The 20,376-nt window shown below is 36.7% G+C and overlaps 1 protein-coding gene across 6 annotated transcripts in view; it reads right to left on the reverse strand.

Annotated features, from left to right (window-relative positions):
* The window catches only part of ANKIB1 (ankyrin repeat and IBR domain containing 1), an 87,713-nt gene that overhangs the window by 36,467 nt on the left and 30,870 nt on the right, over positions 1 to 20,376 (reverse strand). For all 6 annotated transcript variants that reach the window (XM_021551681.3, XM_021551677.3, XM_021551682.3 and 3 more), the window contains exons 2-3: positions 18,259 to 18,524; positions 5,743 to 6,043 (exon numbers count right to left, since the gene is read on the reverse strand). In XM_021551681.3, the coding sequence (XP_021407356.2) occupies positions 5,743 to 6,043; positions 18,259 to 18,446 (489 nt within the window). In that variant the 5' untranslated portion in view covers positions 18,447 to 18,524. The remainder of the gene's footprint in view (positions 1 to 5,742; positions 6,044 to 18,258; positions 18,525 to 20,376) is intronic.

Here is a 20,376-nt window from a genome sequence, read left to right on the forward strand (position 1 = left end):
ATGTTGCACAATATATTAGTTAGGTTTTAAAGACTAAAATTCTGCTTTACTGATATGGTCAAGTTCCCCATAGAAAATGAGGGTTCTGAGGCCCTCAAGTATGTGTCAAGATGGAGATAAGAACACCTTTATATATTCTTTCTACACAGGCACAACTCCACCATTTGTACACTTGTGCTGACAGAAAATAATGATTCCTTGGGTAGGACAGATCAGAGGATACTGATTCACAGGGAGCACAAAATACTACTGGCAGCTCTACTTTGGTTTTGAGGACATGAAAAAAGTGAAATTAAATAATGTTTATTCTAGCAATTCTAATATGGTCCAGTATCGTGCCAATCTTGTCTCTTACCAGTAACCCTCCCAAAATGCAGTCTCTAATTACTAAACCTTTGTGCTGCTCTCCTTAACTTGCTGACTTGGTCTTCTGCTATAAACTGACCTGATATAAGCAAGGACAGCATATGCCACAGATTTTAAAGGCCCAGGTGGACCATTCTGCTGATTTATTATGACACCTTTATATCATTACTAAAATGATTCATCTTGTTTCTAAATAAAGTCTATAAACATTATCCTGACTTCAGAGCATGATGTCTGTAACAACACTATCCAGGGTATTTCAAAACTCAGGTTCTAATTTTTGTACTTCTAAAAACGTCCAAACTTCTCTAAAATTATCTGTTTTTCATATAAGCCTTTTAGACAGAATGTTTTTCACAAATCTGGATTCATTCTTGTAGATTGGGAAATCTTTCCCACATTCTCAAAAAAAAAAAAAAAAAAAACCAGAGCAAACCCAAAAATACCACAAACCAGTGCAATGACAAGATTTAGTTGAGGAATACTAGTGTCATTGTGTATTTGATCTTCATAGCAGAGTAACAGGCAGAAATACAGATGATACTGGGACAATCACCAAGATACACAGCCAACAGTTAACCTTTGTTCTATCTAAACTTCTTAACATTGCCAAAACTTTGTTAACCTGAGTATCATATTCTATCTGTTCACTTTAACCTCTAAGAGAAATTTAACTAAGGTAACTAAGAAACCTTCTGAGGGAAAAGAATAATATATTTGAAGGAACGTTCCATAGACTTATGCAGCTCAAAATCTAATCTGCAAGATGAGGAACATGCAAAGCAAATAATGATGCCATATTTCTCTAGAAGTATTGTTAAAAGTCTTGTGTTGCTTGATTAATTGAGATTAATAGTATAAACAATCATCTTAGCAATTTAAACAATTGTAAAAATACCATTTAGTATGCCAAATATACTGTGATAGTGTGGAGTATATCTGCATAAAACCAAAACTGTTCAGCATGAAAGTTATTATTATTCAGTAGTTTGAGGTAAGCACATAATTTTACCCAAACTATCTTTAGCAATGTGTTCCACACAGCTGTTCTGCTTGGAGGAAAAATCTAACACATGTGAATGAAGCAATATCAAGACTGCACATTTGACTATCAACTTGGAACAAGTCACCTTGTAGGTACTTCACCCAAAAGGATCTATATTTGAGGTTTCCTTTTTTTTATTTCAGTGTGGTGGGAATAGGCAGTGATACAAAACTGGGGTTTTCCTAAAAAGTGGTGGAAAGTGAAGGAGACAATAAAAAGCAATGCTGCTCTGAAGTGAGAGTAAAACCACAAAAAATGGGAAAAAGGCACTCCTTGGGTCCAAGGGAACTTCAGTTTCTGGAGAGAGGGAGGACAACTTGAGTATTAGGATCAGTTTTTTTGTATCTTTTTTTTTTTGTTAAGAATTTTAATCCCCAAATACTTCTAGGAACAAAGAGATAATTGTTAAATTCCTTCACTGATCTCTTGGTCTCAGGCTTGGTGAAGGCTTGTAGTGTTCCTGTTCATAAATCTGCTCCTGCTGAATGGGTTAGAAGGACTGCAAACCACAGACTGGAGAATTTAGGATATCTCAGATCCAAGTTATCTATCCCATGGTAGGGCAAATGAAGAAGTTTGAACTTGGGGGTGTACACTATGTTTTAATGCAGAAATCATGACTAGTTAGGACTACATAACCCTGGCAAACTGCAATCCATGTGGATGAGACTGTAAATTATTCTTCAAAGACAAACTGAAAGCAAATTAGAGTCAGAAATTGTTTACTCAATTACAACAGGTATTGTCAAGATAACATAACTCAGTTTATATAATTAAATGGGGAACTAGCAGTCTAGTACTGGATTTATATTGAATGAATCACATTACATACACTGAGAAATACAAATCATTTGTAAAGAAGCACAAACCATGAACTTTTATGATGAGTTTAAAATAAGTTGACTTTAGTCTGCAGTTAAAAGCTGCAGCCAAGCTCCAGAACCACAATTCACTCTATAGCAGCTGTGATTCTTTCTGACATTACAGTCTGCCTGGATTTTACTGCATGAGCCCATTTGCTTCACACTCCTGAAATTGAAACTTTTTTAACTAGTGTGTGTAACATCACTGTATAGACCCATGTTGGGACATGAAGGCAGAAACAGGCAGAAGACTCCTTGCTCAAATCCCTTGTAAATCTGAAGTCTAAGTATGTAAATACTAGATATTGAAATATGTTGGAAACTTGTTGCTAAAGTTTTCTTCTATTTACAATTTCTCTACCAGAAACAACCTTTCTTATATCAAATAATTTATGTATGTGTTTTTCACCAACATTTTTCAGAGGTCATTCAGTGCTAATTGATATCTTCCATTTTCTCATATGAAATGCACATTTGTCCTCTATTGTATAATAATGTAAATAAAAATATATTTAAAAGCAAATGTCTCATCTTGAGGAAAGATAGATATAACACCTGTGAGTGAAATTACTATAGGCAGACTTTTTCAGGAAGTTGGATCACATAAGTGGCACTGAAGCAAGAGAACCAACGGTTATAGTCCTTTGCAATCAGTTTTTTTATCAAAAAATCAACATAAAAGCAGTAGTAACACAGACCTAGAAGACAGCCTGATATTTGTTTACAAATAAATCACATCACAAGGGGCTCTAAATCAGTCTTTTAACCATTATTTATTTTGGTTTAAAGAGTCAGACAACACTGTCATTCAGTTAGCATGCACACAGTTAGCAGTTAGCTGGGTCTGAGTATACTTCAGCTAGAAAAGACTGCATGGTGACTTGCCTCCCTGGTGAAATCATTAAGTGTAAATAATAATTTCTAAGCACATGTTGAAGACAAACTGCTGGTGTGGAGCTTGAAGAGCTGTAACAACATGGCGCAGAGGAAAGAGAAGGTGCAGACACAAGATTCAGGCTGTGTTACTGGAGATTAAATATGAGCATCTAACAGCAGCATTCTCTTAACTCCTCTCAGTACTGAGCAGGGAACCAGAGAGGCAAAACCTTAAATAATAGCACAGAAAATGGCATCAGGAAGTTGAGTTTTCATTCATTAGAAGCTCAAAAAACTAAGGATGATCTATATACTAACAGAATGAAAGAAGGGTTGGATATTGGAAATAAAAACACACTATCTGAACTCTATAGAAAGTACTAATGAAAAATCAGAAGGTAAAGAAGAATATTCAGTTCAAGAGGGTGCATAGCTGAGGCTGGGGAATTGAAATGACAAACTTTAATATATCCAGATAATATCTGGAAACTTGGTGGAATTACAATCAGCAAACATAATGCAAGAATCATAGAGAAGGTGATGATACATACCTTTTTTCAATAAAGCCCAAACAAACACATAAATAAACAAACTAACTCTATCAAGAAAAACCAGTGGTATATAATTCTGTAATTAAACAACCAAAAAAAACACCCTTGGTGAACGACCTGACTAAAACCATAACAATAAAGGTAACATGGCTACTAAGTAAGAATAAAAGTGCTGCTTTTAATAAAAGGGAAAAAAACACCAAAATAAAGGGAATTTCCATCACTGCATCTTCCAAGTATATTTAGAAAATATATAAGCTAATGAATTACTCTTAAATTAAAATTTCAGACTACATAGGTGACTAGGTAATAGACAAAGCAGTCAGCAAACACATGAGAGGAGAAGCAACTCCTGTCTTCGTCCAGAGTAGTCTGTAAGACCTAATTTGAAATGTTACTATCAAAGCACCACTCATCAACAATTCCCAAGGATTCATTAAACTTGCAGAAGCAGTAAAAGGACAAGAAATCCACTGCCCACTTTCAAAAATCAGTACTAAGTAAGTAATGAAATCCACTGCCTACTTTCAAAAAGTGCTACTAAATAGTGTGGAAAAAATTCCAGAAATATCAGAAGAATCTGTGAAGAGAGACAAACAGGACAGAATCCTTTGGAAAATAAGAAGCTGAAGTTGTCTCCAGATGAAGAATATGTAAAGAACAAACTCTGGGCAAATGCAAAATCACAATAAACAAGACTTACAGTTTTTTGAGCTGTATACCATGTGCATAAAAACCCAAAATAAATAATTTTAAAACATCACACTGTAAATCTTTCAATGCTTTTGTAAAGTTGGTTGCTGGACAAAGTGTAAAAGCATCTAGTTTCACATATAGCAGAAAATTGGTAGGAACTGTTGGATTCTCTGTGGATGTACCACACATACTTTATGAAGAACACAAAAGAGTCTTTCAAACTGAAGTCTCAGCACAAGTGGTTCTAGAAAAATCAATAAACCAACTACTAATATATAAATACTAGAATCAGATGGTACTTCTATTCATGAGTCCTAATGGAACTCAAATATGAAACTTCTGAACTATTTCTTAGAATATGTAGCTTACTGATTAAATCTGTGATGGTACAAAATTAGAAGATAGTAAAAGTAACACCAATATTAAAAACAGCTCCAGAGAATGTTAGGAAAGATCATTAGGTTTTTACTCCAGAGAGAGGTCACCAGTGAAGTCCCAGAGGTTCAGGGACCTGACTGCTTAAGATATGAATTTGTTATCTAGAAGAGATGAAAAAAGAGGTGCTAAACTTTGCTGATGATACTCAGTTACTGAGCACCGTTTGAATAAACATGAAATTATGAACAGAATAAAAAATTGTAAATTTCACATGCAAATGCTGAACTGTGAAGTACTTGTTGCCATTGAAAACACAAATCTTGATGTTAAAATAGACAGACTTATGAAGATGTTAGCTGTTTCTGAAAATGTTAGATGTCTGCTCGTGTTCTTTATAAATTACCAGCACAATTAAATACTAGTTCTCATTACTTGATATAGTTTAAAAATACATCTGAGGCAAGATCCTCAAAAGCCATTCCCAATTGCTCATTACTATCCACTACTTTCACAAACATTAAAAAAGCTGGACACTGTAAATTAAAGACATCAAATCTGTTGAAACATGGACAGCATTTCCTGTCTCATCTGCACAGTAAAATAAAAAGAGCTCTAATTTTCTCTCAGGTTTTTATTTCACTTCTCTTTACACATATAGGATGCCTATGCCTACCTTTAAAGCTTTTTCTTCACTGTAATTAATTCCAATTTTTATATGCCTACATGAGTCTTCTTCATGTTGAGGAGTTATTTTCATGAAGTTAATGTATATGTAATCCATTTCTTTCATTTTTCTCTACAGTGTATGTTTTGGGCTGTTTATCTTCGCAATTTTTCCAATTAATGAAAAATAGTTAATTCAATATAACCTAACAGATTTCCTCCCCCACAAAAAAATCTTTGTGAAACATTGTGCATGTCAATTACTCATCTATAAATATCTATAAACTTATAGATGAACTTTTACCTCAACGCAGGTTTTCATCCCTGAGGCAGCAGCATAGTGCAAAGGTGTATTTTTTTTGTTATCAACAGCATCAATAGCTGCTCGTTCATATTGTCCTTCATCCAGTTTTGCTCCCTTCCACTTCAGGATCATTTGCAGACAATCAGCTCTCCTGCAGTCATCTTCCGAGGGTCGTGTGAGGCGAGGATGAAGAGCTCCCTCTGAGATCATGATCTGAGGCCCCATACACAGTAAGTGCATCGATGTCTCATTGTGCACATTCCTTTTATTTGGGTTACCATCTCGAACAAAAAGGAAAGTTCTGCAATGGGGGGGAAAAAATAGAAGAAAACTAATTAGCACACAAATCCATTTATTTTCTTGAAGTGGGAATGGTGAATTATGACAGCTCTCCTTCTTGCAAAGATTTTGATCATTCATGCTAATGGCAAATATTCTTTAACAGAAATACTACTGGACAGCTCTCCTGCATTTCTCTTAGGAGTTGAGAGCCAAGATCTGGATATCTTTACTGAAATATCACTAAATACCATATTTACTTTGTCATTGTATGAGAAAGTTTATCCTACAATTCTGTGTTGTATTGTGATAAATGTTTTAAAGGCACAAGATTGATGAAATATGTACTTTATTTCCTCTGCTCTGTCCTGAATAGTAGTGCATTTGGTAGTTTGCAAATAGATAATGACAGAACAATTTGTTAAAAATTCATTCTCCTTTGCCATATCTTTAGTCAGATGTAAATGCAGCACTTACTACTTCTTAAAATATTATAAATACTATTCCTGCCAGCACTGCATGCATTGAGGAATGACTATTGACTTTTTTAATATGGAAGTAAAACAAACTCTGCCCCGTATAGGTGATAGAAGCTGGCAAGAATTTAAATGCTCTCTTGAATACTTTAGAGCCAATTCAAAGTGGACAATATTACCAGCAAAAAGAATCACTTTAGGAATCAAAGGGGAACAACAGGCTGATTCTTTGAATCACAACAATCTCTGAATCCTAACAACACCTAAGACAATGCAGCTCCCTTGCTACTTCTTGCCAGCAAGGATTATAGAAGTTACAATCCAGATTGAAATGGAAGAACCAAGACAAATCATACAATGTGAATGTGAATGTGCTGTAGCCTTTTGAGATATACTAAAGATTTTTTTTTCTTAAGGAAGAGTAAATGGTAGGCAGTGATAGAGAGGAAAGATCACCTCTTTAAAGGACTGGGGTCAGAGAGACAGCAATGGTAAAAGAACTCTGTGTGAAGGGAAGAATAACAGGTATTGTTCCCTCAAATTCCCAAAAATGTAATACCAAGCTAAATCTGAAGCATGGCACATGCATTTAAGTAGTCACTGCAAAAATGCCTGCATTGTTCCCATAAAGCTCCTCACACATAAAGCCTGCACAAGTCACAGTATGTCTCCTCCCCACGCTGTTCCCTAATCCAAACAGTTTGCAAATATGAATAAAACCAGTTATTCTGGAAACCCATTAAGTTAGTGCAGGGGACCAGGTTCCACCCTCCCTGACCACACCCCTAAGACTAATGAAAACCAGTTTCAACCACTTTCAGGCAGCTCAGCCACCTGAAAGCAGGTGCTGCCTACATACAAAATTAGACAATATTGCTCCTGGTGAACAGTGGTGAAAAGAACTTGACAAACTTACCCAAATTGACAAAAAAAAAAAATTATTTACCTCTGTTATTGCCTCATGCTACTTTTGCTATAGTTACAAGTCCAAATGCCATCTCCTCTTTCTGTTGTCTCTGAATACATACCACCTTTCTCAGAGTTTGTTCAGGCTTGTTCATGCTTTGTTCAGGACAAAGAATAATCCTGAAACTGTTTTATTAATAAAGGAAGAGGCTATACAGGGTAGATGGGAATTTCCCTTTCAGATATTATTGAAAACAGTCTGGACAAGTATTTCAGTAGAAAAAACTAGGCAAAGATCTGGTCCTGTAATGGAAGCTCTTGATAGCTGTTTGTTGAGTTGGATTGCTGTCCTTTCTTCCTCCTGAAGATCTCTGAGTGGTTTGAATTTAAAATCAAGCTTATTATAAAAACGCCATTATTTTAAATATATGGCAACAAAGTATTCAGAGGAAAACACAAAACAGTCTTCTCCTCTATGTTGCCTTATTTTGACAGCAAAAATGTTCCTTAGAGCAATCTCTCTTTCATCCATGATAGCTAACATGATAGATGCATTTGTTAGGAATATGAATATGCCAAACTTGAGATTAAAGATCTTGTCAAAAAAGGTAACAGCATATTTTGTTTCCTTGAGGTTTTTTGTTTGTTTTCAGAGGGAAGAGATTTAGCTACACAGGCAAAATTCTTCAGAGCCAATTACATGAAATGGTAAGACTAACCAGTATCAAACACTATCCAAAGTGCATGTTTGTTTGAATTAGCTTTACAGTGTATTAAACTAGAAACAGAAAAAAAGGAGGGGAAGGAAGGTGGGAAAGTCAAAGAAAAAAGAGAGAAGTGGGAAGGAGAGAAAGAAGAAGATGGGGACAAGAAGATAGATCCTATAGAGGCACTTGGATATGATCAGCTCTTCAGCAGAAGAAGTCAAGCCAATCCCGGAAAGCCCAGCCAAACCAATGACTTAAAGTTTAGAAATGACTAGCATCCAAAAATGGGCAAATAATGCATTTTACATCCACAGATTCATTACTCAACAAGGCTCCATTTTTAACAGTGGTATTTGGTGCATAAGATTTTCACAGAGCAGTGCTGTAGATCCCTGCAATTTGGCTCACAACTTCAGAGGTATAAGAAGCTAAATTTTGCCTGGAAATGTACTGATAGAGTGAAAATATACATTGCCTATGGGAAATATCACTTAACCACAAGGCAGACAGACTTTACTCTAGTTGCAGTTTCCAGATTTTGCTTCAATCTGTAGCACTTTGCAGAATCCAAACTTGAGGTGACAAAAGTATCATAAAAGTGTTGAAAAAGTGACAAAAAGGAAAGGACTGTAACATTCACACCTACTACTATCTGTATTTGCAAAAAAGCAGCAAGAAACTCAAGATCACAAGGCTGGGAACTTGAATAATAAACAACTGGGACATGTCCTCATTTTGGGAAACTAACAACACAACTATTTCTTCAGGTTTGGATAAAATCTTTGATGTTTGGGGCATGAAAACACCATATTTACAGTTTCTTTCTTTCTCTAAATAAATGCTATATATATTATATATATTTTAGCTATATATAGATACACATTGCTGGAACTAGATGATCTTTAAGGTCACTTCCAATCCAAACCATTCTGTGATTCTCTGCTCTATTTGTATGCATTAAAAAAACACATACAAAAATATACCCATGTGTGGAAAAATAAAAATTAAAAACTGGTGTAAAATGAAATTATAAAACTAGTTCTGACAGCTGGAGGCTAAAGCATGTCTGAATATGCTCAAAGACAGCGAAGGTAACAATTTTTGAAAGCAAAACACTGACATATACTGTATAAAGTAGACAGCCTTTTTAACTTGCTAAAGAAAGTTACACTGCAAACTCCAGTGCAGGCATGAACCTAAAGCTCACAGCTTTAAGAAAAGTATGAGTATTAACAGAAGAATTTTAAGAGCATTAAGTATGGGTAAGCCATGAGTTAAAACAACATATTGAAGAGCCAAGTCATTTTATCCAGTAATTTAAAACTCATTTGCAATTGCTTAATTCGTACTATTATTGAATCATTCAGCTTTCAACACAGTAGGCCGATACTGATGCATTCAACCTTGAATAACTATGATTATTTCATTAAAAGTACTTTTCTCCCAAGTATTCTGTAAGAAAACAACCACAGTGTACTAGTAACCACTTGAAGAAGTCTTTTGTCATTACTGTTTTAAATAATTTTGGGAAGAGTACTGGTTATTACTTGATGTTGAAAGCCACATCCAGTAAATATAATTATTGGTATTGTTATTCATTGTACAGTGCTAGTAAGTTATTTATTAGTACGTCAAAGTTTCTTCTCTGTTTCATTAAGAGTCTTAAGCATTTCTTACATTAATCCTTAAATTTGTTATACTGCAGCCCAAAGAAAAATTATGTTTTATTTATGGTTCCTACAGCTTTTAGGAGGAACAGCAGCACCAAAACAGATTAAACAATTCCTAATCCAAAAATGTATCAATTACATATGGAAGTTTTTTTGTAACCAGAACACTATTGTTTTTATTTGTAAGTTTGGCATTCCCTTGGACAGTCAGGAATACCACTTCCAAGATCCCAAGCCTCTTCTAGCTTTTATTCAATATTCTGAGTGGGATTTCAAAAGAAATAGAACTGAATGCCAAATCAGAAGTGGTTTCCACTGAAGCTGGCTGCTTACCAGCAGCTTTTGTGACAGTCCTCTGTAAATCAAAATCTGTGTGATTTGTATCTCTGTCTCTGGCCCTTTCTTATTCTAGCTTCCATCCTTCCAGCCTTGTCTTCAAATCCTTCCTTTGAACACAGATTTCTTCTGAGACCATCCAAGCTGAATTCTCTTCCCACATAACTGTTGACTATTAAGTTTTAGATTGGTCTCAAGCAAATGTGAGATGAAATAATAAATGTGTGTTCAGTGTCACCTTTTAAACACACAAATCTGTATTTCTGCACAGGAAAATTATCTTTGTATCAGTTTGTAAATGACCTAGCAGTGTATGCTATCTAGTGTTGACATTACTTACATAGCAATAATAAAGAAATTCCACAGTGAATACTAACAAGCTTTGCATCCTTTCTATTTCTTAAAAATCATAAATGTATTACAGAAATTGTCTCATCTTTATCTCTCCCACCATAAAAATTTTTCCACTTTGTATGTCACTTTAATGACACTAATTATTTTCCTTACATGTCTCAATGATGTAACTTTATTACATTAAATAGAAAAAAAAAGTGTAAATTTAAAAAAATCAAATCATCCATGAGCTGTACCTTGGACAAAAGGAAAACTGGATCTATATACAATGCCACTGATTAGTTTGAGCCAGCAGATCTCTCTGGTAAGGAAGGCGGGCACATGTGCCTGTAACCGCAGGGTGAAGTGAAGCCATTTGACACAATGATTCTATCAACTCGATAGAGTCACAAACTCTACCTGGCAACAAAATTAGTTGAAATAAAGATATGGTCATTCTGGTTGGCAAGGACCAAAGCTGTACTTCTCTATAAACCAAAGAAAATTTTATTTTGCCTGTGGTAAAATGTTCATGACGGCTCTACTAAGGAGAACAGACAACACAGAATAAGAAACCTTTAAGAGTCTACTGCATGAATAGATCTCATTTCACCAATCACTAACAAAGCAGTCTTACTCTGCAATGTGTGATTTCCACCAAGGAAAGTAAAATTAGAACAGTTTCCTCTGGGTGCATAAAAACCTAGCAGCAAGAAGAAGCAGTAAGACACTCAAGAGTGGCAACTGTAACTGCAGAGCAATGGCTGTGCTGTGAACAGCAAACTCAAAAGCATCATGTATCTTTAATGTAAGGTTAAAATAATTGAAGTCAGACAGAAAAAAGTCAGCTTTAAGACCTAAAAACACAGCAGCTGACTTGCTTTTGATCTTTGTTTGTAGGTCAGTCTGTGATTAGGATAAAGTCTACCTTCTGTTTTGCATTTTGTGAGGAAGTCATGAGGAAGATACCTTGGGAGGCCACACACATCTGCTCAGTGAGAACTGCTTTTAACTGAGGGTGGCAGCCTTTGAGGAACAAAGCAAACACTACTGCTGCTACTTGACATCTGCAGCTGCTCCTCTACGTGTCTCCTCTGTTTTTTTCTGTCTTTGGCAGTTTTCTCCAGGATTTAGTCACAGTAAAAACTTGATCACTTTTAAAGGCTATTTATTCTTTGTCCATCATCTTGACTTCTTTTTAGACTGACTATGATGAAGATGACCCTTATTTTCTACTGCCCAGTCAGATGCTCTGCTACTGAAATCAGGGGCACTTCAATTCACTTGGTCCTCCTGCTTCTTTATAAACATGCTCACAAAACCCTGTGAGATCATATTCTTCATTTTTTATTCTCCTTCATCTAATCAAGAGCTCCCTTCAGTATTTCATATTTCAATGAATTTGAAAGGTGACCAAGAGTCGCAACCACACAAAATAACTAATTTAAAAAGGACCTTACAGAACCAATTCAGCAGCTGAGTGCAATGACAACAAAGCAATTGGATAAAACCAATGCTCCCACTCGGACAGATCCAAACACTGACAGATCATTCACCACACACCACCAAAGGAAAACATTTAACACTATACCACAAGCAGTCTCCCACAAGCAGCATTCATGTCTCATATTGTAAAATCGTCAGAGTGTTCAACTTATAACTTTGCAGGTGCTTCAATTTTACATATTTAGTATAATGTAGGATGAAATACATCTTCTCAGCTCTGGTGACCTACAGTGCAGACAACTGCAGCTGATCCAGTTCTCTTAAATTCTCTTTGAATCAATGGGAAGACACAGGCACTGCTGTCACATCCTTAATTTAAAACACTTAATGGTCACCTTCACAATACATGAATTGTGCTGTTGCCTTCACTAATTTTTCTGACTAGATTTATTATGTATTACTATATTGACTATAAAGGAGACCTAGTATGAATAATTCCAGTGGAGACATACTTACTTTTCTGAATAAAACTAATTTAAATAGAAGTATATTTGAAATAGTTATCTGTATAATTGTTGTTAATTAAAAACAAGCTTGCTTTTTGTTGCTCAAAGAGAATGATCTAGACAACAAATTTCTAATAAAATCATTCAGATGAAGTAGTGTATCATATACTTTAGGTTTTTAAACCAGAACAGAATTATTTTGTTATGTGGAAGAAAGGGAATATAGTTGGGTAGTTTTCTTTTGTATTAAAATCAGAAGCCAAAACTTTAAAAAAACTACTTTTAGGACAGTACCTTAGGCAACTATTATGCCTTCATGATTTTTGTTCTAAATGAGCTTTAAAATTGGAGAACACCAAGCAAATGTAATAATTAAAAGAATTACCATGATGAACAACAACAAAAAAAAAGGTGGTGGGAAAGACTCCTCCAGTTGTTTTCTAAAGCACCTACTTGAACACATCCATACATTCAGTACAAATTTCCTTACACAGGTATCCTGTAGTTTTGGTTAATAACCCCACATTTTTCCCATTTGCCCTTATTAGACAAAGAGTTGCTATGTACCTTATTATTTTTCTGTTGATCACATTTATATCAGAAGTACTGTTAGGAAAGCAATTTAAAAAGGAACACTAGACTTACTGTCAAAGCAGTTAATAGATGTTTAAAAATTTAATAAAGAAAAAATATGAATTTTAGCACCTTTCTGAAGATTTCAGCATGAATCATTTAGGTCTATTTGCATCTCAAAGTTTAAATATTTACAGAACTTCTGTCTGTCAAAACAGTGAAGTAGCCTCTTTTTGATTTCCATCTCCAGAAAAACAATATCAAAAATTCAGAGCAGCTTCAACCTTATCAGAAAACAAGCAACTACAGCACTTCTCCAAAGCCAGATGACCTGCAAAGAGCAGGGTTTTCATCAATACTTTTCCTTAACATCTATTTTTGCAGCATAAATATCCTCTAATACCCTCTAATCTTCAGAGAAATCTTGTTCTGAAAAATTCTACACACATGTCTCTCAAAATCATCCAAAACTAATTTTCAACATGACTGCAAATGGATGAAAAACCAACAAAACCTGGCATGGGAAGAGACATTCCTGAATGTGCTGTGACGAATGCAACATTCTCTCTGGGGTCAAAAAGTTTTCTGGCAAATTCACCCTCCACAGCATACTGGAAATATCAACATACTTTTTTTGATTGAATTACAATTGCTTGGCCCAGTCCTTATTGAAACCTCTTAAACAGGCAGAACAGAAGGGGACTGTAGCTGAAGTTCCAAGAGATGCATAGCCTAGAGGAAACCACCACTATTTTGATGTCATTCTCCTGAAGTGAAATATACTTCCCAAATCATAGCAATGAAACAAGACATACTGCCTATGAACAAATCCCAGGCACATTTGCCAGCGTTTCTCTCTGACTGACTTAGCTATGCCTTCATTGCCAGAGTTGCTTGACTACTATTACTGAATGGCAGACATCAAGACTGTTAAAAGAAATGGGTCTGGGTTTGATTTTTTTTATCTTTAGTTTCAGCAATCGCCTCAATTTCCAGAATCTCTGTAACAAGAAAATCTTGTTTTTCTTGTTCTAGGAAACAAATCAGCTTCATATACCTGTCCTGTCTCCCCAGAGCTCCATGTTTCTGTCATCTGCTCCTCCCCTCTCTTCAGGCCAGGACCAGCAGCAACTGCTACAACAATCCACTTTTGGCTTGAATACTCACAAAGTGCTCAGATATAGCAGTATGAAACACACAATGAGGAAAATCTGTCACTGATCCAAAAAGCTTCCCAGCAAAGCTGCAAAACTGAAAGTCACACCACATATATTGCAAAATGACAGTTTATCTAAGGGGTTTTTTTTCCTTTCAACGTCAAGCAAGTCCTCGTGATTTCCAGTCACTCCATCTCAACCAGCCTCTGGAAAGTCTGTTCTCTTGTCATAGCTCAGGAGTGCTTCATCAACAGCCAGACTCTATTGAGTAACTTTCCACACTGATAGCAACTCTTTCAAACTGAGCAGTCAGATGGTCTAAAACATACCTTAGGCAAAAAAAAACCCCAAACCAAACCAAAACAAAACAAAAGAAAAAGCCTGAGGGCACTGGATATGCTTGATCATCTGAAGAAAACATGTTTCCAGTGTGCTTTGTTGTAATATTTTTATACACATTCAGACATTCAGGGAGTGAAATTTAAACTATCTTCTTGAATATGAATCTTGTGTCAAGACCTTAATTTATAGGGAAACATGATAAATGTTTGTAGTGGGATGAGACTAGTGTGGAAGTTGTATATAAAGCTCTCAAATTTCTTATGTGGGGTGCTTCATGAACTGCTCCAGTGTGGGCTCTCCCACAGGGTACAGTCCTTCAGAAACACACAGCTGCAGTGTGGGTCCCCCACAGGGTCACAGGTCCTGCCAGAAATCCTCCTTCTAAGTGGGCTGCTCTCCACAGGCTGTGCAGCTCCAGCCAGGAGCCTGATCTGGCATGGGCTCTCCATGGGCTGCAGACTCCTTCAGGGCACATCCCCCTGTTCCGCTGTGGGCCCCTCCAGGGGCTCTGGGTGCATCTCTGCTCTCCGTGGATGTCCAGGGGCTGTGGGAAGACATCCTACCTCACCCCAGCTGGCACCATGGGCTGCAGGGGAATCTCTGCTCCAGTACCTGGAGCACCTCCTGCCCTCCTTCTCCGGCCTGGTGTCTCTGCAGGGCTGTTTCCCTCACATTATTTTTCACTCCTCTCTCACAGACACTGTGCAGCATTTTTCATCCTTTCCTAAGTATGCAGTCACAGAGGTACCACCAGCATCACCACAGGCTCAGCTTTGGCCAGCGGTGGGGCTGGTTTGGAGCTGGAGGACACCAGCTGTGCCTGCTGTGGGGCACACTGATCTCTTCTCACAGATGGCATCCCCACAGCCCCCTGCTACCAAAATCTTGCCCCAAGAACCCAATACAGTGCCCTTCTGTCAGCTCCTCCTGACAGGTGCCACAGCTGGGGGCTGAGGGTTATCCTGTGCTAGCCTAGGAGCAGGAGCTCCTCTCTGCTGATGAGCTTACTGGCCTGAGATCAAGTCTTAGAGTATTCTTGTTTGAGCAAATTAGCTGTGGTCAGCAATTTTTGGTTTTTAAACATTAAATGCTAAGTTAAAACAAACTGGTATGTCAGGTAAACATTCAGGGCTGCAGACCAAGTTATACATTAATGGAAAGTTGACTATGTTTTGGTTTTTATTTTGACATTCCTAGTATACTAAAGTTTCCTATGATACTCATTAAAATGATCAAGAAACAATCTTAGCATTTTAACAAAATCCTGCTGAATCTTGTGAAAAGAAATTAACAGCAATTATTCAAATTTTTACATCTTGATCCTGTTTCTGGGCTGTAAATGTTGGATGAAAAGTGCAGCAGCCAGATGACTCAGATACTTGCTGCATAATAACTGTGCAGCTCAAAATCATTGAGAAATTTTTGTTGGCTTAAGTTTCTGAAGTAGACTTCATGCTGGATTAAATCAAGTTTGTGCAGCTTCACAGTTTTGCTTTCTGACCCTTTGACCTCTTCTCCAGGTTCTTGTTTCTTTCCTTCTGAGATGACTGTAGCAGGATGTCCCCAAGTCCCTTTCACTGTGCCTTTGGCCAGTCACACCACTCTCAGCACTGCCAGTTAGCATATTTCCAAACATCCCAAAATATCTGTCAATGCATTCTGTAATGCAAAAGGTGTACCAACAACTGCATCACACTACTCTATTTTGAGAAAATCTCACACAGTAAACTGTAAACACATGTCAGTTCATATCCACCTACAATAATACTATTGCCTATAATGAAAAACTGAATTAGATGGTAGGCATGCAAGTAAATGCTAGAGCTTGTAGTTAGTGGTGCTACAGATTCCCCAATATTTAAAATGTTTTAAGAAGAGACAATCATAAAATATTATACTACTATGGACACCTCATAATTGCAAATTTATCTCAAAATACAGAGAGATTAAAATTAATTCATTTTTAGATACTGAAATTTATCAATAAATCAAAACATTCCTTTTAATAATCAACTCACTTAACCCCTGCCATATCCAGGACTTTCTGCATCAGAAAGAAACAGCTTAACCCAAAGCACTTGTGCCCTTTCTGCTATCAATACAGCAAACAGACACACTGTAAGGCTTATATTTATTAACTTTTACTACTTTGTTTAGATAAAAAGGCTAAATGTATGTGCAATGCATCTTAATGAGAAGCCCTTAGAAAGACATCAGAAAAGTTAATAGTAAAAAACCTTCAATAAATTACTCCTCACTACACTTCTAACTGTCTGGGTTTTCAGAACTAGACTCCAGCAGATAAAGGCACCTACCCTACATTTAGGAACAAAAAATGTATTACAAACCCTTGACTCAAACAAGGCAAAAAATGATTCTTTTGATCATTAGTTTGCCATGTGTGAAAAAGATTCTCCTGTGAGACTTAGATGTTGAAGGTCCTATGTAGCTAGTAGCAAAATAGCATTTCTAAATGACTTTTTAAAAAAATACAAAGCAGTTATTTGAGATTCCCTCATAATGATGCAATATAAATTAACTAATGCACTGCTCAGAAGACAGTAATTATGACTATTTCTTTTCATATGTGCAATTTCATGTGTCCTTGTTGTCTCAATAAGGCTCTAATTTCTTAAGAGTTATTTTCAGGTCCACATAACCTGAAAATCTCAGAGGAAAAACATCATATGGAAAGTGTGAGTAAAAACTGGACACTATTTAAAATTTATTTCAGTTAACTCTTTTCTATAGGTCAAGAATAAGGAATGGGGGTAAAAAGAAACAAAAAGTTTCATGATGAAATGAAAACATCAAATTAAAAATAGAAATAGACTACATAAGGAAGAAGAGAAAAATATTTACCAAAATTGAGGTAAATGAGAAATAATAAAATAAGAATCTGGTTAGATGAATCTAAAACACTGAGGAAAAATTTATGGTGAGAGGCTAGAAAGCTAGTAAAGTTACAGCATACAAGGTCCAAAACAAACCTTATGAATACTACTGGCCCTAAACACAAAAATGAAAAGAATATTACCAATAACACAGTTTAGTATTTATTTCTGTTTTGTTTCCTAATATGAAGAAGAGGATATTTATGAAATTCTCTCTAATAATGCTTACTGAAGAAGAGGTTTAGCAATGTCTGCCTGGTACTACCTTCAAAAACTACTAGATGAGAACAGCTTGTGTCTGCAATGTCTGGACATGAGTAAGATGTTAATCTTTAATTGATCTTACAGCACTGACAAAAAGAATGGAAATAGCTAATATTAGGGATTGCTGTCCATAGTGACTGCAGCAACAATAAACTTACTTATTATCAAGATATTAATGTTCACTGCTATTATCCAAATCAAAAAATAAAAGCTGCTTGAATAACACAAGAATAAATATATATTGTACCATCTAGAAGGAGTTACAATCAGTGTAATATCCACAAAGCTTTGCAAACAGATTATTTAAAGACAGGAAAACACATCAAGAATGGTGGAACAGTTACTATTTTCAAAGAGCCATAGTATAGGAGTCTTCAGGAAGCAAGCTAAAACTGCCCAAGACTAATGTTACAAGAAAGGAACAGATACTGAAATAAAATTATACACTGATTTGCATGTTTTCTATCACTACTTGAACTTGTTACAAATTCTGTCTGTGCAACACACACATGCACATATATGTGTACACCTATGCATACACACATCAGGTGTTTATAAGCTGGCTGTTACTCTTGCATTTGCTAGGTCAGTTTTTCACACCCAAGCCAAATTTCAAATGCTGCTTACCCCAGGATACGATTCATTCCATGCCTAGCAGCATAATGCAGCGGAGTATTGTGCTGGTACGTTTCTCCATAAGAAGTATTTGGGTCAAGAGTTTCTTTTAGTTGAGGGTTGCTCTCATAGATTTGGCAGGCCAAGTTTTCATCTCCATTTATAAGAGCTTTGCGGAATTTGGTGGTTGTATTTCCCATGTTGCTATCCTAGCTATCAATGGCACTTCTTCCTTTCCCCTTCATCCACTTGTACGGTTCTGTAACATGCTTCACAGCCTAAAAAAGACAAACAACATTCCAGTTATTCTGTAAAATACTTTTTCCTAAATGAAAAGAAAAAATGCAGAGCTATAGCACTATAAATAGGCAGGTGAGGAAGTACATAGGGCCTATAAACTCTCCTCATGAATTGCTGAAATCTTTCTAGGTAGATGCACACAAATTCCCAATTTTTCACAGATCATTTCCCTGACAAATTGTGGATCTCCCTCCCTCTGCAAATATCTTCACTAGCTACACTCTGTGGAAAAGAAATGGCTAATATCGACCTGTATCAGAAGACTGGCATGAACACTGAATTTCCATGAATCTGAAGTGAATTAAAAATTAGATGTTACTTCAAAAGCAGAATAGATCCAAAGCAAAATTCTTACACAAGGAAGAAAAATTCTTCAAAAATACATAATAAAGCAGACATCAGTTTAACTTTTAATGAAAGAAAATCATATTAAAAATCTTGAAGCACCTGAGCTTGTATAGGTACACAGCACCCTTCTGTGCCAGTAAGGTGAATGCCCATGAACACAAGAATTCCCATGGCCCCATCTTAACAGTTCTGCTAAGCAGACTCTTTTACACTTAGATCTACAATGAATGGGTCCATACAACGTCTGGCATTGCAGTGGCACAAACCACTGCACCTTACAGTACTTCAAAATACTTTCCAGCTGCTGTGCTCCCCAGCCTCTCACCTTTACCTGATGGAGGGACCCAGCAGATTAAGTTGCAAAAAGACAGGGCAGAGCATCTCTGCTCATGACACGGGGCAGCAGGAGCTGATCTGGATGTGCAGCCGGAGAGAGCACATGTTGGTTTATGGCAGGGCACAGACAGGGCAGTCAGCACCGGCTGCGGCTGGTAACACAGTGAACCTTCTAGGGGGTCCCTTTTGTGCACGAGTCATCCAATCCACACTGCTCCATGCCAGACCTTTCACCCCACAAAGCACACAAAGGGATCCAAATATGCCAGGCACAGCAAGTTAGGGGATTGAGACTATGTTGTGCACATAAAATCAGACAGGGCAGGAGCTGCCCAGTACCTTATATTCAACTTGTTGGGACTATCTCAAAGCTACCATTTCTACATTGGATTTCCAACACCGTTACTGGTGCCCCTCCAGCCTTGTAGACAGACAAAACAGAGAAATGCAAGGGTCTAGAGCTGCAGAGAATCCAAGGGAATCAGGATGTGGATAAAATTCACACTAAAAGCAGTTGACGAAGTCTGGTGAACAGCTGAAGTGACACACTTTTGTTCCCCCAAATCTGTTGTCACCAGTTGCCTGATCAGCTAATCTCATCAGTGTGGTCAGGTCTGTTCAAGAAGGAGGGAGGTGGCCTTGGTGGCCTTAATTTTAATCCTTTTTCCTACAAAACTGTGGTAAAACAACCCTTATTTTGAGCTGTTGTGAAGTAGTAATGACACTGCTGTATCAGCTGCCTCCATGTACTAAACATGTTGTCTGAGACCAGATTTACCTGAAAAAGAACCAAGTAGGCACTCATCCAAACACAAATGGACATCCTTCATGTATCTAGTAATAGCCACAAACGAAAACCTAGATTATTCAATCACACTACAGATTCTGCAGCATTTTGTAGCCTTTTGTCATTGATATATTTTAAAATACATACAGATACTATGCAGATATAATATTTATATTCTTCAAGAAAATCACTGCATGTTCACATTACTATGTCACAACTCTCAGTGCCATAAATTAATGTGTTTTCAGATGCAAAACTAGTTGCATTACTCTACATACTGGGCAGTTTCAGGCTTTAGTCTATGAACCCCTTAGTCCACAAAGAAAAGTTCTACACTCCAGTCAACCAGCAGTTCATAT

This window comes from Lonchura striata, chromosome 1, assembly GCF_046129695.1.
Source record: "Lonchura striata isolate bLonStr1 chromosome 1, bLonStr1.mat, whole genome shotgun sequence".
Lineage (NCBI taxonomy): Eukaryota > Metazoa > Chordata > Aves > Passeriformes > Estrildidae > Lonchura > Lonchura striata.